The 27,789-nt window shown below is 46.1% G+C and overlaps 1 protein-coding gene across 2 annotated transcripts in view; it reads right to left on the bottom strand.

The window, feature by feature from the left end:
* Window positions 1-26,996, bottom strand: part of LOC119402777 (uncharacterized) — a 35,830-nt gene extending 8,834 nt beyond the window's left edge. For both annotated transcript variants that reach the window (XM_037669850.2, XM_037669849.2), the window contains exons 1-5: window positions 26,815-26,996; window positions 10,630-10,659; window positions 9,700-9,831; window positions 6,460-6,603; window positions 225-388 (exon numbers count right to left, since the gene is read on the bottom strand). In XM_037669850.2, the coding sequence (XP_037525778.1) occupies window positions 225-388; window positions 6,460-6,603; window positions 9,700-9,831; window positions 10,630-10,659; window positions 26,815-26,860 (516 nt within the window). In that variant the 5' untranslated portion in view covers window positions 26,861-26,996. The remainder of the gene's footprint in view (window positions 1-224; window positions 389-6,459; window positions 6,604-9,699; window positions 9,832-10,629; window positions 10,660-26,814) is intronic.
* Between the last annotated feature and the right edge of the window lie 793 nt (window positions 26,997-27,789).

Below are 27,789 nucleotides of genomic sequence, written 5' to 3'. Positions count from 1 at the left end.
CCCGCCTCGCAAATAAACTTTATTTGTTTAATTTATTTCTTCTCCTCCTCTGCACTTCTTTGCTCCTCCTACTTTCCTTCCTCCAAAGCGTTGCTAGGCTACGCGAAATGTCATGGAAGGTAGAGGGCGTTCATGATGATGATAGTTTTTGTTAACGCCTCGTAGCGAACCTCACGCTTAAACAGCTGCGCGTTTAAAATCCAACACGATAGACGCATCCTTACTAAGTCGAGTAGCGGGACGTAGGTTTCCTGCGACGAGCCGATCACCCGCTTCGCGAGTTCCTGTTGCGGCTGTTGCGGGTGACCACGTCCATCGGGCGCAATCCTGTGCTGGGGCTGCACCGCGGCGTTCGCACCCATCTGCTTCGAGGCGGCTGCTCTGGCGTCTACGAGGGAAACAGAAATCACGTGTGCAATTATACCGGGCATTTTGCGCAAAAAAAACCAGGAACAAGAAGAAAAAAAGCATGAGACAAGCGCGAAACACGAGACCGCGCTTGTCTCGTGTTTTTCTTCCTTCCTTGTTCCTGCTTTTTTTTTTTTTGCTCAAAATGCCATTCGCAATGGATTACTAACTTGCCCAACGCTCTGTTCTTCTAAATGCAATTATAAAACTAAACCTCTCGTAGCATCAATCTTAAAGTCTAAAGGAGAGAAAACTCCCAGGGTCCCTTTGATGAATTCCCAGCGCTTAGGCAAAATAGGAAAAAAATAAAGAGCATGCAAACACGGAAAGAAAAAGGGATAGCTGAAGACCACCGTTCATACCGTCCCTTTTTCTGTCCGTGTTTGCATGCTTTTTTTATTTTGCCTAAGCGCTGGAAATGCATAAAAATTCAGTATTCCAACTAGCCCATAAGAAAAACTTGGTAATGGGCTAGTTGGTTGGACATGATCAACGTTTTTTTGCGCAAACTTTACAAAAACGAACTGAAGACGGCGATGAAGGACGTACAAAACCTTCATCGCCGTCTTCAGTTCGTTTTTGTAAAGTTTGCGCAAAAAACGTTGATCCTGTCCAACTAGACAAGCAAGCTGTGTTAAGTCACATGTAAGGTCCCTTAGCATTCGCCTAAGGCCACTCGAAGGTGAGTCATCCGGTGTGGCTAATTTACTGGGCACATAAATTACGCGTACTCCGCTTTTTAATTTTTTTTGTGTGTCGCGAACGCCGCAAAGGCGAAGTGAAGAAGCAGCTCGCACGGTAACGCGATATTTGCGCAGTTTTTTTTTTTACTCTAGCGAAAGTTGCAAAGACCAAGTGGACACACGGCTCGCGCGCTCAGGTGATATTTTCTGAATCTCACAACGTGACCTTGAAACATGGAGATCTAAGGCTTTCGCCTTAAAGGGACCGACAACTGCCCAGAACATGAAATGAGATGACTCCACTGATGAAAAGATTGTCCGTCGCATTGACTCAAACCAACCCTGTTTATATCGTGAGAGGTGGATTTATATTTTTATTTCTTCATTGAAAGTCGCGAAAAATGACCTTTGGCGCCTCTGGCGGCAAAATGATAAATGGTCCGATGAAGCCGGTCACATGACCGTTGATTGGGGTACGCGTTCGATGACTTTTCTGCTAGTACTGAATATTGTTCATTTCTTTATATTAAAAGATATTACTCCATAAAAATGTACATATAGGCCTGCGTTAGTTGTATGCAACAAAGTGGCGCTGCCTTCGCTTGGCGTAGGCAGCCTTGACACAGGCGCAGGCAACCTTGGGTGCAGGCGCACACAACGCTGTACAAATACAGAGAAGATGTGTAAAGCCACATCATCTCATTGTAACAGCTTGCTATTTTCAAAAATGGTTGGAAAGCTCAAAATAAAGGTGGTTAAGCGTAGTTACAGTAACTCCTGCGAAAGCAGAACAACGACAGCTTTCACAAGGGCTAGCGGCATCGCTATCAATTCTCAGCGTTGCTGGAGCAAGCCTTCATGCGTGTTTGGAGCCTTTCAGATCGAAAAATACTGCTTATAAAATAACTACGCGCTTTTAGGATAAACCACTGCAGCTACAAACGCTACGAAGGGTAAGCTTCCTGTCGTGTCGTAAAAAAACTGGGTCGAGAAAAATCAGTTGTCGGTCCCTTTAAAAGAACATAATCACTGCGTTAGCAAAAGAAGAAAACTTAGTAAACATTGCTTGGGCTTTACGTATCAAAGTCACGGATAGCCTGGATAGCAGAGTGGTTAGGACGCTCGCCTTCAGACCGTGGGTACGCGGGTTCGAGTCCCACCTCGCCAAGAATTTCCCTCTATCTCTTTCTTTATCTCTCTGTTTCTTTGTCCTTCTTTCTCTCTCTCTCTCTCTCTGCGCTCGTTCTCTCAACCATCAGAGTTATTTCATCCTGCGCAGGAGAAATCGGCGCACATGTTTTGTGAGCGATGCAGAAGATGAAGACGAAGGCTGACAGGAAGAAGAGGACGAAGAAAGCGAGTGCCGATTCATGATTATGATAGCTTCTGCTCGCACTACCCCGCGCAACGAAAATTTAAAAAGCTCCGCTTTTAAAAACATTTGAAAAAAAAAGCATGACTGTAGATACAAGGCGAAGGAAACGTTAAACTGGAAAAAAAAAATTCCGGACGAATTGCTGGAGCTCTTTAGGCTAGAGCCCCACTGGCCACGGCCGCCAAATACTTGTATGCGACTAAAGAACCACCAAAAACTACTCTCGAACCACTGGCTATGCCGTGTGCCACTTGCAGGCGCGTTCAGAGGGAACTTGAAGTAGCAGCTATCTTTACATTATCGCGATTTCCTTACAGAACCATTCCGAATACCATTTCAATAATTCCACACGCTTCCTTACGGACTCCATATATTTTCCGTATATTTCACATATAATTTGCAATATTTTTCCGTAAGAACGTTACGGAAAACATATGGAATCATTCAAATGGCATGCGGAACGTTTCATTTGCACAGAGCAAACGTAGGCTTTACAGGTGAACCGTCTCTCGCACTTTGTTACACTGTTGAGGAATCGTTCAACAGGGAGTGTCGCTGCAGGGAGCCAACGCGTCAAGAAGAGGACCTCTCTCGTCGAAGCGTTGGCTACAGCAACGTTATATGCACATCAGTTTCTCATTAATTAGAGCCTCCTTTTTTACCCTGAAATTGTGTCTTTTTTATTATTATGTTTGCTAACTTCTGTCTTAGTCTTCACCATTTTTTCTTACTTTCTTCTCTTACTTTTTTGCTTGCTCCATCTTTTTTTCCTCTATCTCCTCCTTTTTCCCGAAAGAGCAGGCGGGCGTTGTGCCCCTCTAGGTGGGAGTTGTTAGCCTGCTTCCTCCCTATATCCCCTGTGTCCTTATAATCAATCAATCAATCAATCAATCAATCAATCAATCAATCAATCAATCAATCAATCAATCAATCAATCAATCAATCAATCAATCAATCAATCAATCAATCAATCAATCAATCAATCAATCAATCAATAAATAAATAAATAAATAAATAAATAAATAAATAAATCAAATCATTTATTTAACGTGCCCACGAAAACCGTGAGGTCTTTGTACAGGCGCACGCAAAAAAACAAAAAAAATAAACAATACAATACAGACAGTCTTCAGAAATAAACAGAGCAAAAACACGTAGACAAAGAGAAATGAACACAAAAGGGGAGGAGTAAAATAAGACAATATGAGAAATATTGAAGGGGAATAAAAAATTAGATTGCACATGTACAACTATGCGGAAAGACGGAGAAAGGAAGACTTTGTACGTTGTACCATACTATGTCAAAACAGTGCAAAGCTCGGATAAAAACAATGATTGTGGACTATGAAAAACGTCAAGATCAAGAAAATTAATATTATAAAGACTTTGTATTCTGTGAACGTTAGAGTGTTGGAAGAAGCAGGCGGGTACATCAAACGGTCTGTTCTCTCTGGTTAACTTACGCGGAATTCGAAAATTAACACAATTGAGAAGTACAGGGCAGGATATGATACCGTGGACTAGCTTGTAAAGAAATAAGAGATCAGAACGATTTCGTCGGCAGTGAAGTGATGGCAGTGATAATGAGTCAGCAGTATTTGAACGAGATCCAGAGTCATTTTTAGCAAAACGATGGTTATATATGCTGAGGAATTTTTTCTGGACTCGTTCAATGGTGTTACCGCTGGATTGAGCAATGCCATTCCATATCACGGACGCATACTCAAGTTGCGGAAGACATATTGCCGTGTACAATTTGTGTAGGGCCATGGGAGACCTGAATTCTCGAGATAATAATAATAATAATAATAATAATAATAATAATAATAATAATAATAATAATAATAATAATAATAATAATAATAATGACACTGTGTGTCACAGTCGTCACTGCAGTGATTGTGACTTCAAGTAATGCGCCTTAATGTGTGAAGCCGCGTTAATTTTCTCTACTTGACTTCTCATAGATTGTATATTCCCTATGATCTCCATATGGCCAAGCCCTCGGCGTCCTATGTAAGTACAGACAGCTTTAAAAACATGGAATGAGGCATGTCGCATGCGTATACACATGTTTTCCGTGTAAAAACCCGTGCGTCTCAATGTACCATACGTGTCACGTACATCAGTAAAACTTTTGTTGGGCCTAGTTGGTACTTCAAAACGAGAAGTTCAGCGCAAATCAAGACGGACCACAAAGAACAGAAGAGACAAGCGCTGGCGTTTATGCTTGTCGCTTCTGTTCTTTGTGGTCTGTCTTGATTGGCGCTGAACTTCTCTTCTTAAGCGCCACGTACAGTACGATTGCCGCTTGACCACATGACGATCCTATATAATCCTACACGTTCCCATCTCTTATAGGGGTCATACTTGGTACAACCGATTGTACCATACAGAAAACTGGTACGATTGCGTACGACACATGGGACATGCTAAATTTCATGTCCCAATTGACATCAACCAATCTGTCAAGTGAAAACCTATATGCTCCCACTAAACGGGATACGGGGTAAGTTCAGTATGACCTCCATATGAACACATGGGGTTCCTATACAAAGCAAGTGTGCTACCGTAGTCACACAGATCATGTTCGATACCATCCGCACATGAAATTTTATAGGCCTCATTTGAAACCAGTGTGTTCCCATATAGGGCATGATCAAACGTGGTAGGCTACATAGCAAAAATAGAGTTGTTATATAGGACCGTCACGTGTTCATTAGAGATTATCGTCTGAAGTGTTTCCCTTAGATGACCGTCATCATCCGCCTGACTACACCCACTGCCGGGCAAAGGCCTGTCCCATGTTTCGCCATTCAAACCGGTCCTGTGCTTGCTGCAGCCACGTCATCCTCGCAAACTTCTTAATCTCATCTGCACACCTAACTTCCTGCCTCCCCCTCATGCGCTTGCCTTCACTTAAAATTCAGTCACTTACTCCTAATGAACAGCTGCTATCTTGCCTATGCACCACATGCCCTATGCCCATATCTTCTTCTTGATTTCGACCAAGATGTCTTTAACGTCCGTTTGTTCCCTGACCCGCTGTGCTCTCTTCCTGTCCGTTAAAGAGACACTGAAGAGAAATGAGATCTTTCTCGCATTAGTAAATTACTCTTTCACAATACCAAAATCACCACGCTTGCCGCGAGGAAGCGCTGGTTAAGCGAGAAAACGTGCAAAAAAGAAAGTGCGGATGGCGACGCAGCTTCGAAGTTCCCGCAGCAGTCGCCGTGACGTCATAGATTTTGCTGGCGTCTACAAGAGCCTACGTAGTTCTTAATCGGTAAAAATGAAGGAAACGGTCTTTTGAGGGAGCGAGAGACTAAACATGCCAAGTCTCAGGAAATTATGTTGAGCCAATGTGGCCAGAATAAGAAAGAACTCTGAAATCCGTGACGTCACCGTTGGAGACAGGCTGACAGTAAGAAAGTTTTTTTGTTTTTTTCTGGGGGGGGGGGGGGGCGGTCACTTCCTGAAGGCCTTGACTATTTGCGAAAAAACACCTGTTTTCATTATATATTTTCTGTAAAACACCCCCCCAAAATTTTGGGGGGCGCTAGGGCGCCTCCCCCCCCCCCCCCTGGCTACAGGCCTGATCGGAGATTTCGGCGGAAAACTTAAAAGTCAACCTTTTGACATTGATTTTCTCATCTATTAATAAAGCTATGGTGGTGAAATTAACGACACTAGGGTTTTCAGTCTACAATTTATCAGTATAAGCTGATTTACTGCTTCACTTTGGTGTCCCTTTAAGGTTACACCTATCATTTTTCTTTCCATGGCTCTCTGCGGCGTCCTCAATTTAAGTTGAACCCTCTTCGTAAGCCTCCGGGTTTCTGCTCCATAGGTAGGTACTTGCAAGATTTCCTTAGATGCGCGAGTTCTCCCCCGTGAAGTGACCCTGACTCCTGTGAAGTAGCGTTGACTCCTATGAAGTGGCGGCGCTGACGCCTATAAACAAGTGCTTACTGCTGAGAATGAGTGCCTCACCGCTGAGCCTAGTGCCGGGCTGAACGTCGTTCATGTTGAGGCAGTGGCAGATTTGCTCCACACACTGGCCCATGTCGAAGGAAAGACCCGTGCAGCTCACGACGCACGCTCCGGTGTCCTGCACCCGGCATGGGTCCGGTGTGGCTGCGAAGCACGCGAGGGACACACAAATTAGGCAGAAGTGAACTTTAAAAGGGCATGGGTCTGAGCTTGTTGGTAATATTAATATCTGGGGTTTAACGTCCCAAAACCACGATATGATTATGAGAGACGCGTATGTGGAGGGCTCCGGAAGTTTCGACCACCTGGGGTTCTTTAACGTGCACATAAGTCTAAGTACACGAGCCTCAAACATTTTTCGCCTCCATCGAAAATGCAGCCGCCGTGGCCGGGATTCGATCCCGCGACTCTCAGGTCAGCAGTCGAGCGCCATAAACACTAGACCACCGTGGCGGGGCATCAAAAACTCCTTTGGAATTCCATGTAATTCAATGCTATCAGGGTCAGCTTGGAGTCACTACCTCCGAATACACACCACTAGACCACCGTGGCGGGGCGAGCTTGTTGCTAAGGCTTCATGGTTTCGAAACAGGCCGAAAAATACGAGGACACAGAAAGGTCCTGTCTGTTTCTTTCTGTGTCCTCGCATTTTTCGCGCTGTTTCGAACGCATGAAGGCAGAAGTTCAGGGATAGATGAAAGCTTGAAGAAATGAAAAATTCTCAAACACGGGGTGCCACTGAAGCCAACATTTCCTCAAGCGGTCTTGTCATCTTCAAGGCAGTCGCTGTCATGAAAAAAATTACACCATCTCCCGCTAAAGGGGACCATGAGGCGATGCGAAGCCGGAGCACTTGCACGATCGCGTTCCGTTGGCGTTCGTTGGGCATGCTACCGACCTGCCGGGAAAGGGGAGAGGGGGAGGGGAGAGGGAAAGTGGAGAGGAGGTGTGGAGAGGGGAGAGGAGGTGTGTGGAGAGGGTATGCGCATGCGCAGTAAGGGTGGTCAGAACGCACACCACCACCACCACCACCACCACCACCACCACCACCGGATTGAGCTCCGCCTTAAGATACTTCGCATCTAAAAGACAAGACCAAGCTTTGTATAGGAACGTTGGCTCCTGCGACAACCCGTGTTAAAAAGTTTTTCGCGGGAGGGGCGTGTATTTCTCACATAATGACCAACGTCCCTCGACGCTATGTGTCTAACTCACGATCAGAAGTGAACGCACTTCATGCGTTGACTCCCAAGGATATTTCCACGCGGCCTTCTTTTTCCATTCTTACGTAAACGACCCGTTACACGCATAACGCCGCATGCGCCGCTAGAAGCTCTCTTATGTTTCCCTTACCCGTTTTTTCTGTATCTGTGTATATTTTGCGCGTTTTAACAATAAACCATCATTTGGCAGTCAGCGCTAGTCCTGTGTTCTTTCTTGTCCGCGTCTTCTTCCCGCTGTTTTCAACCATGGATTCTTACCAACTGGCTCGCATTCACTCGCTTTTAAGACACTACAGTGCGCAAACCACGCCCGAATGTCTGGAAACATTCCCGATTATTTTAGAATCTTGCGATAAGGTTATGCGCCCAACGAGAAGAATAGCGTTTATTCTGGAACTAACCGGGACCCCAACGATAACGCTGGAATCTTCGATGCCACAAGTAGAAATACCGACACGTATACTGCTGATCAGATTATTCGACGAGTGACGACTGTCTGCGCCGATACCGTTGCACTTGGGTTGTCATTCTTTTACGGAGCAAATTTCACCCAATAAAGAGTTTAATCTTTACCGGCTGCGATTGCTTTTTTCGCCGTTACAACGACGTGACAATATTTTACTAGCTCCTATCAACAAGATATTACAGAGAATGGCGTTAAAACAAAAAATCTACATCACTCTAAGCTGATACAATATTCTGTCAAGACATACTTTTCGGATCATTTTGTTTAACAGATTGATTACTAGTCGAAAACTGACAATATCAAAGTTTCGGTTTTCTTTCAAATTCAACGCCGGCAAGTCAGTGTGATGCCACGTATTTCAATCCTATAAAGCCCGCTGTTTGTACGTTCATTATGCTGTATGTAATTTATTTATTTATTTATTATTTATTTATTTATTTATTTATTTATTTATTTATTTATTTATTTATTTAATCAGTGTTTCTAGATTAACCACTGATCAATTCTATGCAAAATTGCACATACCCATATGTAAACACAAAGTGAACGTTTGGGAAATAAAACACATTCCGAAACAATGTAGAATCGAGCAGTCAACCATCACATGAATTACTGTTGTAAATGTGCACGAACTACGGAAAAATATGCGCGCAAGAAAATAAGTGTGACCCACATAACAACTACATGAATCTACAAGATCAATTTATTCAGGTCTAAGAGAAAGAGCTCTTTGCTTACGGGCGCCACGCGTTTCCTGTGGGGTCGCTGTTCTGCGTATACGTTAACCAGAAGCGTTCTTATAACTGTGCGCAACGGTCACATAGTGAACAAGCTTTCAATCTCTCAGGTTTCCGGGCATGTAATTAGCCATACGGAAAGGTTGCTGCAGATTTTACATCATCTTTCTTTTCCAGCAGCATGGGCCGGCAATAAAAGGTGGAGCTCACTCAGACTCACTCAAGAAATATATTTTGCGCTTAGGGCTCACTCGGACTCAGACTCACCAGTCTCTTCCTCAACCGGACTCACTCGGACTCAGATTCACTAAACTTTTCCTCAACGGGACTCACTCGGACCTAAGCTCACCAAATTATTACTCAACCGGACTCAGACTCACGGCTAGATCAGATAATAATGATAATATCTGGGGTTTAACGTCCCAAAATGACGATATGATTATGAAGGACGCCGTATTGGAGGGCTCCGGAAATTTCGACCACCTGGGGGTCCTCAACGTGCACCTAAATCTAAGTACACGGGCGGCTCGATCTGGTTCTCAGTGAGTCTTAGAAATTCGACTCATGAGTGAGTTTGCCGACCCATGTCCAGCAATAATAATATGTGGGGTTTAACGTGGCAAAACCACGATATCATTATGAGGTACCACGCCGTATAGTGAAGGGCTCCGGAAATGTCGACCATCGCACAGTACACGGGCCCCTAGCATTTCGCCTCCGTTGAAATGTGACCACCACGCCCGGGACCGTCGTCAAATCACATGTAACAAGAATAAGAGTGTAAGATACGGTGGACGGGTTCCCTCATACTCACACTCTACCACTGCCCTGGCTTGCGTGCTGCACTCGCAGTGGTCGCCCCTGCAGTATCCGTGAGGCACTTTCTTGAACTGCTTGCACGCCTCGGTGCACTTGGCGTCGCTGTGGTACTTGCACGGATTCTCCACTGCGCGCATGCACGGTTGCCAGGAAAGAACACACAAATGAGAAAGGTGGATTTCAACGAAGTCTTCGATCAACGCGAGAGGAGCCGTGCCGCCCAACGGTGGTTGCATCATACTATCAACCATAGTGTCGCATGAGATGATAGACAACAATTTTTGTGTTTTACGTGCGAGTTTCGGCTTTAGCGTGCTTTGTTGCCTTGTATTGTACTATAATATGTAGCATGCTCTTTACTCTTGTATTAACACCAGCTTCGGCTTGGGCGTAGGTCCGTGAAGCCGAGGAAGTTCGGTTTATTCGCGTGTTCACCCTTTTTCACCTCGTGTACGTAACGGTGAAAATAAAACATTCTTTATTTATTTATTTATTTATTTATTTATTTATTTATTTATTTATTTATTTATTTATTTATTTATTCGATTAAGGCACGCCTTAGTGTGTGTAAAATAATGAGCGTGTGGAAAGGCACCAATTCCACAACCAATGCGTTAGTATTTAGCAGCAAGAAGTGGTAATAGAAGTGCACAAGAAGATTTAGACAGCGAGAAAGCAAGCTTTAACTGTTGAAATGATCTGAACTTAGTCGAAAGTTCGAAACATCTTGATTTGTTTGTTTTTGTTCCTCTCCTTCAGTTCTCCCTTTCGCTCGTATAAACGTCTAAGCATTTAAAAACAGGTGCATCAACAAAGTAGGGCAATTGTTCTATCAAACATGTTAGCTAAGGTCACATCGACGGGATACGATATAAAACACCGTTCTGACATCGCAGTTCAGAGAGATGCTGATTAAAGCACTTACTGCTGTATGAGTGAACGCCGCCGATGAAAGCTGAAAAGAAGACCAAGTACAGATGGAAAATACGCATTGCTTTTGCTACAGTACCACAAAAAAATAATCAGCCAGAGAAACCGATCAACCTAACTCATAAGTCTTGCTTTAAACGCTTTATCGCTTTTATGGTTACTTTCCATCTTCAAAAGTGCGCTTAGTGAACACAGACAAATGAAAAAAATACAGGACATAAGGCAAGGAGCGCAGGACATAAGGTTGCGTTCGTTGCCTTATGTCCTTTATTTTTTTCGTTTGTGTCTGTGTTCACTAAGTGCCCTTTTGAAGATGAATCAACCCCACCTTATCGCTCTCCTCAAAGTTACTTTCCAATAAAGCAACGAGACGAAGCGAGCCCACAAAAGAAAATTGAACAGTCAGTTCCTTTTTATTTCCTGCTGCTAAAAGAAGAACAGTTACAAATCAAGGCTTCGACGGACGCCCGTCTGGTCGGGAAGAGTCATTGAATAAAAAAGACGAAGACGCCGACCACAAGAGAATAAAAATGTAATGACGTTTCGGCACCCAGAACGGGAGCCTTGTTCACAATCCGGTTGTGAACAAGGCTCCCGTTCTGGGTGCCGAAACGTCATTACATTTTTATTCTCTTGTGGTAGGCGTCTTCGTCTTTTTTATTCAAGAACAATTACAGTTTTCGAGAAGCACTGACGTCATTAATGTTGTTAATTATCAGTATGCCAAGACTACTTACGAGCACTTGTTCGAAATAGAAGACATCCGTCTTGTAAACGCTGATAGAAATTGAAAAAAATTTGATTCAACTGATTGCAACCTTGTTCGATGCGCTTTTCGCGCATCATGGTCGCGCGCGAAGTGACGGCACTGCTCTAGAAATTTATCTGTGCTTTCTTTTTAAATGAATCGATAGTGGAGGGGTAACTGCAGCTATGGCTTGCCAGCCTGGAGCGCAATAATTAATGACAGTTATTTGCGGCCAGATAAACGTGTGATTCGCTGATGACATTGCATTTATGAGTAACTCAGGAGACGAATTGCGACTCGTGATTACTGAATTGGACAAGGAAAGCAGAACGGTAGGTCTCAAAATGAATATGCAAAAAACTAAAGTAATGTGCAACAGTCTCGGAAGAGAACAGCGCTTTGCGATACGTAGCGAGTCACTGGAATTTGTAAAGGAATACGTCTACCTAGGACAGGTAGTAACCGCGGAGCCGAACCGTGAGACTGAAGTAACTAGGAAAATAAGGATGGGATGGAGCACATATTGCAAGTACTCTCAAATAATGAATGGAAGTTTACCACTAAAACTTTTTCGCCACAACAAAATGAAAATGCATAAAACTAAAAGAAACGACAAGGAAAGGAAAAACCAGAAACTGTTTATAATTTTCGACGAACAACATAAGTCTCTTGATAAATTCCAGATACTGCTTGCGCGCCACGGCAATTGTTCATTACAGAGTTCCAGTTCCAATCATTTCTTTTTTTTTCTTTTGCTTCACGTTTTCGTTCGCTTCGTTTGCTCTTATTCCAGTGCCCTGCTACAAATGAGCTTTCAGAGCCCCCGCTACCTTAAAGAAAACGCTAGGCTTTAAGGCCACAGCTGCGTACTTGTCACGAAGCGAGGCGAGCGTCTTCTTACATAACGTAAGTCGTTGAACTCATTGCGGAGCTTCGCGTGTTGAGGCTTTCGCAGAGCGAGCCATACTTAGATAACTTCCTGAAACAGGCCGGGAGCCATCCATCCAAACAGGTTGTTCTAGTCTAAGGCTCTCCCGTACGATTCCAAAGAAAAACGGGGCATTATAATACAGGTTATAATTACCGTTCTTGTCATACGCGCACAGGCATATTTGAAAGATTTACGAGGCGTTTCAGCGAAATCATCGCAGCCCTATTGAAGTCTATGCAACCGAGATAAAGAAATGTGTATTTCGGTTTCGAGGACCGCGCTTATACGCACTACAAGAGCCCTTGTTGCCGGCGTAAGATATTTACCTAACTTTGCAATGCCTATATCACAACTCTGCATTAAGAAGAGTTGGGACAAAATGTCTATTTTTATCGCTCGAGAGTACATCACATTTAAAAAAAAGCCGGCAGATCCCACGCATTGTGGGAATCGATGTAATGCGAAGCAGCCAGCAAAGAGCTGCATACATCGTCTTGTATGTCATTGAGGAAAATGCGTGTCATGGTTTTCATGTTAACTCCTATTATTTATGTTCGTCACACAGTAACGTCGCGCAATACCAACTTCGGGGTCGATCAAATTAGAGAAACGGCCGCCAGCGCCCCATGAGCGTGGCACGCAAGTCATGCTGTACATGACATACGTGTCATGACTTTCATGTTAACTCGTGTTATTTATCTTCCTCACACGGTCACGTCGCAAGATACCAATTTTGGTGTATATCAAGCTAGCGAAACGGCCGCCAGCACCCCATGAGCGTGGCACGTAAGTCATGCTGTACATGACAAGCGTGTCATGATTTTCATGTTAACTCGTGTTTTTATGTTCGTCACACAGTCACGTCGCGCAAAACCAATTCCCGGGTAGATCAAGCTAGCGAAACGGCCGCCAGCGCTCCATGATCGTGGCACGTAAGTCATGCTGTACATGACATGCGTGTCATTATTTTCATGTTAACTCGTGTTATTATGTTCGTCACATAGTCACGTCGCGCAATACCAATTTCGGGGTACATCAAGCTAGCGAAACGGCCTCCAGCGCCCCATGAGCGTGGCACGTAAGTCATGCTGTACGTGACATGCGTGTCATGATTTTCATGTTAACTCGTGTTTTTATGTTCGCCACACAGTCACGTCGCGCAATGCCAATTTCGGGGTAGATCAAGCTAGCGAAGCCGCCGCCAGCGCCCCATGAGCGTGGCACGTAAGTCATGCTGTGCATGTCATGCGAGTCATGATTTTCATGTTAACTCGTGTTATTTGTGTTCGTTACACAGTCACGTCGCGCAATACCAATTTCGTGGTAGATCAAGCTAGCGAAACGGCCGCCAGCGCTCCATGAGCGTGGCACGTAAGTCATGCTGTACATGACATGGGTGTCATGATTTTCATGTTAACTCGTGTTATTTGTGTTCGTTACACAGTCACGTCGCAAGATACCAATATTGGTGTATATAAATCTAGCGAAACCGCCGCCAGCACCCCATGAGCGTGGCACGTAAGTCATGCTGTACATGACATGCGTGTCATGATTGTCATGTTAACTCGTGCTTTTATGTTCGTCACACAGTCACGTAGCGCAATACCAATTTCGGGGTAGGTCAAGCTAGCGAAACCGCCGCCAGCGCCCCATGAGCGTGGCACGTAAGTCATGCTGTACATGACATGGGTGTCATGATTTTCATGTTAACTCGTGTTATTTATGTTCGTTACACAGTCACGTCACAAGATACCAATTTTGGTGTATATAAATCTAGCGAAACCGCCGCCAGCGCCCCATGAGCGTGGCACGTAAGTCATGCTCTACATGACATGCGTGTCATGATTGTCATGTTAACTCGTGCTTTTATGTTCGTCACACAGTCACGTCGCGCAATACCAATTTCGTGGTAGATCAAGCTAGCGAAACTGCCGCCAGCGCTCCATGAGCGTGGCACGTAAGTCATGCTGTACATGACATGCGTGTCATGATTTTCATGTTAACTCGTCTTATTTATGTTCATTACACAGTCACGTCACAAGATACCAATTTTGGTGTATATCAAGCTAGCGAAACTGCCGCCAGCGCACCATGAGCGTAGCATGTAAATCATGCTGTACATGACATGCGTGTCATGATTTTCATGTTATGACTTGTCATTTGTGTTCGTCATACAGTCATGTTACGCCATACCAATTTTGGTGCACATTCGATGAACCAAGCGACCAGAAGAGCACAAAGTCGTAGGCGGCTAGATAGATAGATAGATAGATAGATAGATAGATAGATAGATAGATAGATAGATAGATAGATAGATAGATAGATAGATAGATAGATAGATAGATAGATAGATAGATAGATAGATAGATAGATAGATAGATAGATAGATAGATAGATACGCTCAAAGTCGCAGAAGTTCGCTAAGAAATGCTTCGCATTTAAAAGAAGGATGGCGCGATGTTATTTCCTGATGCTGTCGTGTTTTTTTTTTATGCGCGTGTATCTACTGGCACCTTTATGAGCAACGCATAATCAACTATTCTGCTAGCAAGTCTTACTGATGCTAACTTCTAGTATCTACAGTGCCTGGAGACTGCTACTGTGACAGCTGGAATGTGTTCGCAACAATAACAACAAGCAAGCAAGGAAGAAAGAAAGAAAGAAACGAGGCATACGCGACTCCTGACTAGACTACACTTATCATGAGAAGTCAAGAGGCCGTTAGTGTTGTATGCCTCACTCGCTTGTAGACAAACTGCTCGTGCGTATTAATAAACAGGACACTGTGTATATAGCGCCCAATTTTCCATGCTTTGACTTCGGCGAACTCCGGAACCAAAGCATTTGCAGCAGGCACTCCACAGCGAAATCTTCTTTTCTTTTTTTTTTTTTTTTTGCTATGTGTATTCCTCCGCGCGCACAGCTTTTTAAAAGCCTTTCCTGCCAAGCGTCGTGGTAAATCACGTCACTCCAATCATCGCTGGCTGCTTGAAAGAGGCGAGGTCGCTGCTTGTTAAGTAAGCGCATAGTTTCAGCGCAGAAAGTGAGTGAGTGAGACAAAGGGAGAGAAATAAAAAGAAGAGAGAGGGAGAGAAGGAGAGAAAGTGAGGGACGAGAAAAAGGCCATATACGTATCTCGATGGCATCCCGCGAAAGACATAGTCGCAAAAACACTCGCGGCGAGCGTCGCGAGATTTATAACGGTACAGTTGTCCACGTTCGGCCGCCACCTTCTTCAAGCATATATTTCCGTGACTGCGTGGCAAGCAGCACAGTTTGCATGTACTTCACACCGTGGTTTATATCCGCTCGCTATATTGCGCCGGTCGTAACTTGCTACGCGTCATGGGAGCCCAGTACTGGAACTAGCACCTCGTTATAGGTAAACATAAGTTATACTTGTGTATGAGCCATTCGGTTATGACTGTCAATTCAAGCTGAAGAGCTGAGCGCTTTACGAAATCCATTCGCTTTATTACAAAAAAGCGTGTATTTTTAGGCAGCGCTTGTTACTTCATTGTACACTTTCGTAGCGAATAAAGCCGCTATCAGTACGTACGTAGTGGTAGTGTAAGTGACTATGCTTCAGGCTTGGCAGTAAGGACACTATAGCGATGAAATTACAGTAATTAAATTACTTTTTGTTGTAATGAGTAACGCAATGAACTAATTTTGTAGGCTGCTAATCTAGTAACGTAATGAATAACTTCCAGCTAGTATTTCAAAGAAAATACTCATTACTTTCCCAATTTTTTTTTGTGTAAACTACAACATGTCCGCTTCTCTTGTGCTATGCAAAACAGACCAAAAAAGGAAAGGAAACTAATAAATACACTAAACTGCAATAAGGTAAGCATTTGGGCTGGTCGGTTCATGATTACGAGTGGAAAAACAGCGCTAAAAAGACGGGACAAGAAAAGAGGACACGATACCACGGAAAGGAATAAACACATTTGGTTATTAGTCAGCGCCGTGGTCTCGTGTCCTTACTTCTCTCCTCATTTTAGCGCTGTTTTGTTGCGATAGCAATTATGTGGACACCCTCGACGGGTTTCTTTCGACGGCGTCGCCGTCGCCGTCATGTTCCGTATAAAGCTCAAGTTGATTACATCCTCCCGCGCATCGTATGTTCTACCCGCGGGTAAACGTGCGCGAGCGGGGCAATGAACGCTGCTGAAGCAGAGATCGAACGAGCCGGCCCCCCTCCGTCACTCGGAGGGCGCATGCGACAAGATGCCCCCGCGTGTTAGACCTGTCGTCGAATGCTCAAGCAGAGAGGAAACACCCCGCCCGTCTTGAGCGAGCATGAATGGACGCATGAGGGGGGGGGGGCTCGAGCAGCAACTGTGAACCTTGATTCTAAGGGCGCGCGCGCTATCTCGGCAAGCATCATCGCCCGGCTCGTATACCCTTCTACGTGCTGCGCTCTCAGCGCGAAGAGACTGTGCAAAAAGAGCAACTGTCCGTGGAGCCACCGTATTCTCTTACACCAGCGCTTTGTAGAGTTACGCGATATCAGATCGAAAAGAGTTAGCGGCCTTACTTCGTATAACATTACAATTTGTTGCTATCGCATTCATTGCTTCGCCCTTGCGCTGAAACTGTGATTTTTTACACTCGTAATAAAGACAAGTTAATTCGAATGCCAACACTCAAGCATGGCAATAAGGCAGGTTCACAGAGAAGCCGCATATCATCTGAACTCGAACCCACTGTGGTTGCAATGATCAGCGCAAAGGATACGGCACCAAGAAAGAGGATCGAGACGACGATGTATGCTTCGTGTGTGTCCTCTCTTCGTTAGTCCCGTCTCTTTAGCGCTGTATATTCAGGTACCGTAAATTTTAACCAACTTTCCCAGCCTACCACCCTTGAATAACGCTTCTGGAAGGCAGCGGCCCTCGAAACTCCAGACAAGTTCGGTCGACTATACCACTGGCGTGAACAAGCCTCTGGCAGGCTGAAGCACCTCAGAGATCTCGCCGTTTGTATGCTGGAGGATGTATACGTGTGTGGCCGCGCCGCGGAACGAGAGGTCGCAGGTTCGAATCCCCGGTCGCCCGCTTCCGAAAAATTTTCTTCTGAACTACTTTTTCTCTGTGGGTTCCATATTTTCACGTGCACGTGACGGTGAAGAAGGCGACGTCCGTATTGTTAAAGACGAAGCTCTTTTAACTCGTGCCCAGTTAATGAAAAGCCAAAGTACGAACAATAAACGCTGTACACTGATAGCGGCGATCAACAATCGTCGGCCGTCGGTAATCTGATCATCGACGGAACGCGTCGTCTTTTATACATCAGTGATAGAACCTCGCAGCGTTATCGCTGGTGCTCGCGTAAGCTCTCGAATAAACTTCACTAGTAGCGTCCTGCGCGTAATCTTAACGGAACAATCTGAAGAGAATTCATAACTACTGCAGCATTACTATCAGCCTTATGCCGAATCGCGTTTATCCACACGTCTACTCACACATACTTCAACGCACTAGCGTTCATACACCAGCTCAATATTCATTGATCAGAGGCGTGAGTCCCGGGGGGCAGGGGGGCGACAAGCCTTTGCTCCCCTCCCCCCTCGCAAATTCTTTCACGGGGTGTTCTTGATAAAAATATCTCGTGAGTCATCTCTTTCAATAAAAATGTGCTTACTGGATTGCAACCACTATTTAAAGGTACAAGATCAAAAGGTGCCAAGTAGAGCACCGATTTATGCGAGATATTGCTGTTAAAGAGCATTGACAACATGGTCGAGAAAGCTAATCATACGCTGACGTACTCATCAGTCGACTTACTCAGAGTCAGATCGAGCCGTAAGTCTGAGTGAGTCCGAGTGAGTAATATTATGGTGGGTTTGATTCCGAGTGAGTCCGGTTGGGGAAAAAAATAGTGAGTCTGAGTCCGAGTGAGTCTTCTTGAGGAAAATTCTGGTGAGTCTGAGTCCGAGTGAGCTCAAAGGGCAAAATATATTTCATGAGTGAGTCTGAGTGAGCTCCACATTTTTCGCCGACGTATGGAAGCAATTGTGAAGCCTCCTGAACACTGCTGCGTGACCTGCGCCGAGCGGTGCTAACAGTTTCTTTTTTTTTGTGAAACACGATCACATCAAAATAAAGAAATAAGAGTGCGTGGTCAGATTATATATATATATATATATATATATATATATATATATATATATATATATATATATATATATATATATATATATATATATATATATATATATATATATATATATTGTGAAGAAGAAGATGCGCCTCCATCCAGCAGCATCGCCAACGCTCGGCTCGCTCGGCTCGTGTTTCGGATCGCCGCTGTGCCTCTGGACGCTTCTTCTCGCTTGCTTGCCGCTGACGACCATTACGTCTTTCAACGACCAATAAACCTCTTCACTATATATATATTGTACAGAAGCATTAGAACGCTGTAATGGGCCGCCTCTTGAGCGCCTTCTAGTGGGTCGCCCTCTTCGCCTCTTGTCGGAGAGCTCGCCCCTCGTGCGCTTGCTCGTGAGAGTCTGCGAGTCTGCGCTCTGTCGTTACTGTCGTCGCTGCGTATCGTCGCCATCGATCCCGCCGTCAATAAACGCCTTTACAAAGTGGTGGAGAGTGCTGTACCGTCCCCACAACTTCCGTCTCCATCTGATGCCCCTGGAGCTTCGATCCCGTACCGTGCCATCTACCATGCCGCAAGACGCCGCTCAGCAAACGCCGCCTCCTACTCCAACCGCTTGTCCCGGTTCGCAGCACGACAGCTGACAATCCTCGGCTACGTCGTGTCGAAGGACGGAATTCTTCCCGATCCAGCCAAGCTTCGAGCCGTGACCGAGTTCCCCAAACCTACGTCCGTCAAAGAACTGCGCAGTTTCGTAGGACTGTGTTCCTACTTTCGGCGCTTCATTCGAAATTTCGCGACTATCATATCGCCACTGACGAAGCTCCTCGGAAGTAACGGGCCCCTCCATTCGTGGTCGTCAGAGTGCGACGACGCTTTCGCAAAGCTCCGTCGTTTGTTGACGTCGCCTCCCATACTACGCCACTACGATCCTACGGCCCCAACGGAGGTACACACGGACGCCAGTGGTGTAGGCCTCGGCGCTGTCCTTGCGCAGCGCAAACCAGGGTTCCCCGAATATGTCGTGGCATACGCAAGCCGTACGCTTACCAGAGCCGAGACCAATTACACAGTCACGGAAAAAGAGTGCCTGGCGATCATCTGGGCCCTTACAAAGTTTCGACCTTATTTGTATGGTCGCCCATTTGATGTCGTCACCGACCATCATGCACTATGCTGGCTGTCGTCATTGAAGGATCCCTCAGGGCGTCTCGCCCGCTGGGCACTTCGCCTGCAAGACTACGACATCCGCGTGCTGTACCGCAACGGACGCCAGCATGCTGACGCCGACGCCCTCTCGCGCTCTCCCTTGCCTGACGACAATGCGCCCTGCTCAGTATCTCATATAGCTGTTGCTTCAATCGACGTTCACACCATCGCTACCGAACAGCGCAAGGATAAATGGATCACCTCGCTGATCGACTTGCTGGCGGATCCGTCGGCAACACCATCCACTCGCGCGTTGCGTCGTCAAGCCCACCATTTCGCCATTCGTGACGACCTACTGCACCGACGCAATTACAACGCCGACGGCCGCCAGTGGCTACTAGTGATACCCCGCAGTCTGCGTTCTGAAATATGCGAGGCCTTCCACTCTGACCCGCAATGCGCGCACTCTGGGGTAACCAAAACTTACCACCGCATTCGACAACGATACTTCTGGCGAGGGATGTACCGCTACGTGCAGAAGTTTGTTCGCTCCTGCCTCGATTGCCAACGCCGAAAACCTGCAACGCACGTGTCGCCAGCAGGTCTACAACCATTACCTTGCCCTAACCGTCCGTTTGGGCGCGTCGGCATCGATTTGTATGGACCACTTCCTCTGACTTCGGCTGGTAACCGCTGGGCCATCGTCGCTGTTGACCATCTAACGCGATACGCCGAAACCGCCGCCCTCCCAGCGGCTACAGCGCGCGATGTGGCCTCCTTCCTACTCCACCGATTCATGCTGCGTCACGGTCCGCCCCAGGAGCTGCTCAGTGATCGAGGCCGTGTCTTCTTGTCGGAAGTCGTCGAAGCCATTCTCAAAGAGTGCAACGTCGTTCACCACAAAACTACTGCTTACCACCCGCAGACGAATGGCCTCACCGAACGCTTTAACCGCACGCTCGGCGACATGCTCTCAATGTACGTCGCAGCCGACCACACAAATTGGGATGCCATTCTGCCCTTCGTCACGTACGCCTACAATACCGCCTCTCAGAGCACTACTGGTTTCTCGCCATTTTTCTTATTGTACGGCAGGCACCCGTCGCACACCATCGACACCATCCTTCCCTACAGGCCGGATCGATCTGAATGTGCGCCTATTTCGGACACAGCCAGGCTTGCTGAAGAATGTCGCGAGCTTGCGAAGACCTTTACAACGCACGAACAAGAGCGGCAGAAGAGCATTCGCGGTGGCACCACCACTTCTGAGTGCACGTTCCTCCCTGGAGCGCTCGTGTGGCTCTCGGTCCCGACCGCTGCAACTGGCCTCTCTTCCAAACTACTGCCCAAATACGAAGGCCCCTACCGTGTCGTCGAACGCACGTCCCCGGTCAACTACATGATTGAACCCATTGAGCCATCTTCGGACATGCGCCGTCGAGGGCGCGACATTGTGAACGTGGAGCGCCTCAAGCCCTACCATGATCCGCTCATAGTGACCAGCTGTTAGGTCGCCGGGCGGCTCCCTTTGCGTACCCGGGGTAATTGTACAGAAGCATTAGAACGCTGTAATGGGCCGCCTCTTGAGCGCCTTCTAGTGGGTCGCCCTCTTCGCCTCTTGTCGGAGAGCTCGCCCCTCGTGCGCTTGCTCGTGAGAGTCTGCGAGTCTGCGCTCTGTCGTTACTGTCGTCGCTGCGTATCGTCGCCATCGATCCCGCCGTCAATAAACGCCTTTACAATATATATATATATATATATATATATATATATATATATATATATATATATATATATATATATATATATATATATAAAAGGAACGGCATGTCGACGGCAAAAACCCGCCGAGAGTGTCCATATAATTGTTGTCGCCATAACAAAATCAAGGAAGCTCCGCACTAGTGGTGCCAAGCCTGAAGAAAGTGCAGAGATATGCGGCCTTCCTAGTTTCTCTTTATTTTTCTCTTTCTTCCCCTCTTTCTCTCTGTTTCTTTATCTCTTTTTTGTCTCTATTTCTATTTTTTTCTCTCTCTGCCTATTTCTTTCTCTCTCTATCTCGCTCTTTCTATCTTCCTTTCTCCTTCATCCCTTTTTTTTCTCCCTCCCTATTTTTCGCTTCCTCTTTCTATCTCTTTCTCTCTTTCTGTTTCTGTCTTGCTATCTATTTTTTTCCAACTCTCTTTTCGTGTATGTTTCTTTGTGTGTCTTTCTCTCTCTATTGGTTTCTCTGCCTTTCTGTTCTTCTCCCCGACTTCCCTTTCTTTCTTTCTCTTTCTCTTTATTTCTCTCGCTCTCTGTACTCGTTCTCTAGAAAATCACAGTTATTGCGTCCAATTCTGAGAGTTAAGCAGAAGGTGAGGAAGACGACGAAGAGAGCGCGTGTCGGTTCATAATGATGATAATTTTTTCCTCGCGTCTAACGGAATTTCTCCGAGCATACATAAGCAGCTCCGGCTCACCCCGTCCACACCTCTCGCTGTAATATAGCTCAATAAATGTTTTCCAGCACACCACTACCGCTGTTAAAACATTCGATTGCTCCAGGAAGCTACACGACAAATTTCCGCTGTCAGAGCGCGCGAAACCAAAACCGCGAGGCAGAATCTCCGGCGTGGCCACACCCCCTCGTGAAGACGCTGCTGCCTCAGCCAGCGTGAGGCAAGCAGCCGGCGCTGCGTCGCTCCGTTTGCTGGACGTCGTCGACAACTCAGCCACGTGGCATTGACAGAGGCGCAGGGGCGCGATTCTCGATGTATCGACTTTGTGGACTGTCCACTTCGGCCTCCACTGATTGGCTGCAGCTCGGCGAGCAGCGCACCCCCTGTTTCCGGTCCTTCTTCCTGAATGTCATTTTAACGTCACGAAGCTTTCACAGCTCTCGACACAAATTAGAGGTACAGAATGCGTTTCACCGCGGCGAATGCTGCCCCCAGAGATCCGCTTTTGGACGCATATCTCGGAGGCCATGCATGAACTCTAATCACGTTAGCCCTTGAATTAGGTTGAAAGCGGCCGCCCGCCCGACTCCCCTGGATGGTCGGTACGCATTCCCTGCATCGTTCCCAAACATCTGAACACGTTCATACGCAAGTTAAGACTTGTCGAGTTTAAGTGTCCTGTTTCCGTGCATTTCGTCTACTTTCTTTCTCTTTACGCTGGGAATGTGCTGGCGGGTTCGGTGCGTAGACGTGGTCAAGAGCGCCGTGACGTCACGGCTCGCCGCTTTTTCGAGCAACTGAATGCGCTCCGCCGAAGTGGATATGTCCACTAGGTAGATACATTATATGCACCAAAACCACGATATGGTTATGAGGCACGCCGTAGTGGCGGACTACGGATTAATATTCAACACCTGGGGGTCTTCAGCGCGAACCTAAGTACATGGGTGTTTTTGCATACCACCCCGTAAAAATGCAGCACCTCTGGCCGGGAGTCCAACCCGCTTCCTTGAACTTAGAAGCGTGATACCTTGCCTGCTAAGCTACTACGGTTGGCGAGTTCTTCTTCATAGATATTACTATTAATATGCTTAAACATTTCGAGTGTACACTTAAAATGAGGAAAAGTAGCTCACTTTCACTTCCGAATTACGATGACGCCGCAGTAATTAGAATTTTACAAAATAATTTTTGAATATCAGTTAATCAGCCACTGATTGCCTAATCTAATCCACCAACCCATTGCCGCGACTGGTGATGGCATCCATTAGAAAGAACCACCCTTTGATTTCAATATGGCTCTCTTCGAAGAGGCCCTGCAGCACTTTTCTAAGAAGTCGTCGAATGGCTTCATGAAAGTAGTTTACTGCCTCACAATTAGACTGCCGCAAAAATTTTCACAATCCGTCAAATACGAGCGTAGTCTTACAGGGATTTGTCGCACACGATAAGCGCTCTCTCTCCCTTTCGTATACCAGCGAGCGAGCTGAAAAATACGCGGGGGAGGGGGCGGGGGGGGAGGGTGAGCATTTTCCTTTTTTTTTCTTTAAACCCGCGGCTTACACAGCGCGCGGCCACGTAGCGGCGGCCACGGTAACTATGGAGCTCACGACGCTCAAACCAGGGTTTATGTCCTAGTCATTTGGGTTTATGGCATCATTTGTCGAGAGCAGAGGGGGCGATTTGTAGCTGACTTTGAGAATTCACTGTGAATTCCAGGCCGCTTGCTGCGCTATAATGTTTGCCTCACGTTCTCAGGAGTCTCGACTACCGACCTGCAGCGTTTTCTGACCACGCTCAAAAAGCGTTGCAGGGCCGCTTTAAGCATTACTTAAGCTCTCCCCAGAAACACCTTGTACAAATCTGAATGGGAGCGATCTTGCTGGACTGGGTAGATTATGTGTAAACACGCAGTACAGCCCAGACCTGAAGAAACAGCGCAGCAAACCATCATCTATGTATCACTGTGTGCGAGCTCTAACATGTGCGCCTGTGCTTACTTTTTTTCCACTGCGTTCTTCCCAGCCAATGTAGTACGAGTCCAAACGACGTCCTATACAACCCGACTCGCACACGCACGAGAGCTCTAAAGAAAAAAAAAATAAGAGGAGCGAGACATCGAAGGACCGTGGTTTGATTCACTGCTACGAACGCCTGCTTATTGAGCTGGTCGATTCAGCTCGCGTCAGGTTCTCTCAATGCACAGTCGCCCACGATGCCTGCCTTTTCTATTTATTTCTTCGTCGTTTTCGTTATCAGTAACCTTTCTTTTCTTTTTACACGACACCAGTCCTCTGGGTAGCTGATTTGACACTGATGCCACAAGCAAATAGAAAACAGACTTTACCAACAAAAAAAAAGGTTTCCAGCATTGCATAGCCGATCGCTGAGAGCTAGCATAATCCAGATTTGCCATTTTAATGGTTATTAAGGCGAAAGCCTCATATGTCTCGTGAGTCAAGAAGTTTTCGAGACTTGCCGAGACCTTCTGAGATTTCGCGAGACCTGACGATATATCGCGTGATCTCGTCGGCGGCGTCGGTGTGAACACAACTGATGCGACAAAAACAAACCAAAAAACTAAGCAATAAAAGTCAATCTGAGGCCACGTTATGGGCGTTATGTCTGACGTGCACGTGACAAATTTAAGGTACTCTCGTGAGTTAGTTACGGCGTTGTACAGGAGTCGTGCGCTTGTTTCCAAGTGACGTCATGGCAGAGCGAAATGGGGCACCGAATTTGCACATGCTTACAGTCCCTAGAATAGGCTGAGAATGATGATGATGACTAAAGTTACCTGTGCAACCTGCTTCAAGTAAACAACTTCTCCGGAAATTGGGTCGCCATTCTACAATGTCACACAAAACTGATGCACTCTTGATGGGTCCTACAGGAAAACGGCAAGCAAGCCCCAAAATAACTTTTCCAGCAATTTCCTTCCGTCACAATATCTCCGATGCATCATTAAGTTTGGAAAGCACGTCCCTTGATTAGAATTTGTTTTCAGCTAGAGAGAGAGAGAGAAATTTATTCAGGGCACAACGAGGTCGTTGAATTTAACTTGCCGGTGGTTCGAAGGGTGGTGGCCAGTATAGCTTGTTGCCACGACCGTTTCGGCCCAGTTAAATCACTTCTGCCTGAATAAGGTAAATTACTTTGGGAGAGAACGTAGGCGTCCGAATAACAATCGCCATCATTTTTAACGGGGGACCTGTTTAAGCCGGCCGTATACAAAAACTATGCGTCACAGGAATTGGGCAAGCCACCGAGTTCAGCAGTGCAAGCGCTAAACGAAAACTATGCTCGACGAAGTGGAGCACGTGAAACACGTGAAAGAGAGAGAGAGAAAGAGAGAGAAAATAGAGAGAGAAAGAGAGAGAGAGAGAAATCGATAGAAAGGGAAAGAGAAAATAGAGAGACATGATGGGAATACATACATAAAAAGATAGAAAGACAGAAAAAGAGGCAGAAAGGGAGAGAAACAGAAAGGAAGAAACTGACACGAAAAAAAAAAAGAAAGGAGAAGACAGAAAGAGAAAAAAAAAGAGAAATAGAGGAACTAAGAGAGAGAGAATCAGATTGAGAAATAAAGATAGAAATGGCGAGGAAGAAAAAGAAATAGAGAGAGAGAAAGAAAGATATAGGAAGAAAGAAATAGAAAGCAACAGGTACACAAAACAGATACAAGAATTCATTCTAAAAATACAGGGGGCGTGCAAACACGGACACAAAGAAAGAAGTCAGGACACCCCAAACGCCGTTTGTGGTGTCCCGACTTCTTTCTTCTGTCCATGTTTGCACGCTCTGTCTTTCTGAGAATGAATACTTAGCAACTAGCTCAGCTCTCTGTTATTCTAAGATACACGAAACAGAGACAAAGAGAAAGAAAGAAAGAAAGAAAGAAAGAAAGAAAGGAAGAAAGAAAGAAAGAAAGAAAGAAAGAAAGAAAGAAAGAAAGAAAGAAAGAAAGAAAGAAAGAAAGAAAGAAAGAAAGAAAGAAAGAAAGAAAGGCCACCCCAGCTCCGCTCTTCCTTCAGGCTTGCCACCACTAGTGCTAAGCTGCCATGGTTTTTCTTTTCAAATAATATGGAAGACGGTCCCGCTATACTTGTTTTAAATTCAGCATGGAATTACATAGTTAAAACAATCGTTAATTTTTTACGATATGTCATTGCCGTCACTCTTACAGAGCTCTTCACAGTTGCTCACGTTACTTCTGAAGTAAAATGATCAACTTTAACAGGAGCTCACGTGACTTGATCTGAGACTAAATTTTGTCCCGTTTGCCTCTTAACGCGCTTTTTTTCCATCACAACCGCATTCAGTGTTAAGCCCAGAACTTCTATGACGGGGCGGGACAGGACAGGAAGGAACAATAACACACACGCGCTAATGAATATGTCGCTCCAACAAGGTCACGAATCTATCCTTGCTAAGCACAACAATAAGTTTCGTTAAAGTGTACATCGCCGTTATTAGTAACACAACGAATGTGCTCGTTTTCCTCGCTTTTTCTTTTTACCGGAGAGCGTGTCACAGATAATGTAATGATTGTCGGTGTTTAACGTCCCAAACCCACGATATGATTATGAGGGACGCCGTAGTGGAGGACTCCGGAAGTTTCGACCACCTGGGATTCTTTAATGCGCACCTAAATCTATGTATACGGGCCTCGAGCATTTTCGCCTCCATCGAAAATGTGGCCGGGATTCGACCCCGCGACCTTTCGGTCAGCAGTCGAGCACCATAACCAACAGACTACCGTGGCGGGGTGAGTCACAGGTAAGAAATGCACGATACCTGCCAAGCAGCAAGCCAGTCGTAACGAAGCCTTCGCATCCAACATTCCGTGTACACAGTCACGCTCCAGGGCGCGCGCACACACAATCGAGAACAACGTTAATGAACGACAAAAAGAAATAATATCAGACACCGCTCCTTTGAACGACGTCTAGGCGATCCAGACGCGACGTTGTTCACTCAGAACACGCGCGCGACCAATCGCCGCGATTCTCCCCTCTCGGCGTCTTGAGACGCGACTGTGCCGTCGTGCTGGCGACTCATTTTGCCCGAGAGGGAAGCCCGATCGCTGCTAGACACGCCACGCAAGAGCAAGGCAGTACACATAAGCGAACGAGCTCGATTTCGCATTCGCAGCAAACGCTACAGTTGTTGCCGGTGTGTCCCCTCTTCCTCTTCAGCCCTCTCCCCTCCACTTCGCCCACACTCTCGCTTCCCCTTCTCCTCTCACGGCTGAAAGCGAGTGCCACGCATTTTACGTTGTGTTGTACACATAGGTAGGCAAAAGCAAAAAAAAAAAACATCTTACACAAGGAAGACAAGCATAAGATATGCAAACAGGAAACAGGTACTCTCAAACACGTATGCTATTGGAATGTATTGATGCGCAACGCAATAACGAGTTAAACTCCGAGACCCTATCGCTGAGCGAGGCGGGCCGCCGCTGTGCGCACCTACGACCTCGGCTTCCGGCTCTGGGCCGTACAACAGCACGCCCGCGAGGCGGCGCTGAGACAAGATCTCAACGTCCGGAGACCTAAGCCCGGGTCGCCAAAAACCCCGCAGAACAATTTAATAAAGTTACAACCAAACCAAACCAAGTTCACTCAGACTCACTCAAGAAATATATTTTGTGCTTAAGGCTTACTCGGACTCAAACTCACCAAAATATTACTCACCTGCACTCAGTGAAACTCACCGCTCAATCCGAGTCTAAGTGAATCCGAGTGAGTCGACTCATGAGTGGGTTTGCCG

The sequence above is a fragment of the Rhipicephalus sanguineus genome, chromosome 8, assembly GCF_013339695.2.
Source record: "Rhipicephalus sanguineus isolate Rsan-2018 chromosome 8, BIME_Rsan_1.4, whole genome shotgun sequence".
Classification (NCBI taxonomy): Eukaryota; Metazoa; Arthropoda; class Arachnida; order Ixodida; family Ixodidae; genus Rhipicephalus; species Rhipicephalus sanguineus.
This window is presented reverse-complemented; position numbering and strand designations above follow the sequence as displayed.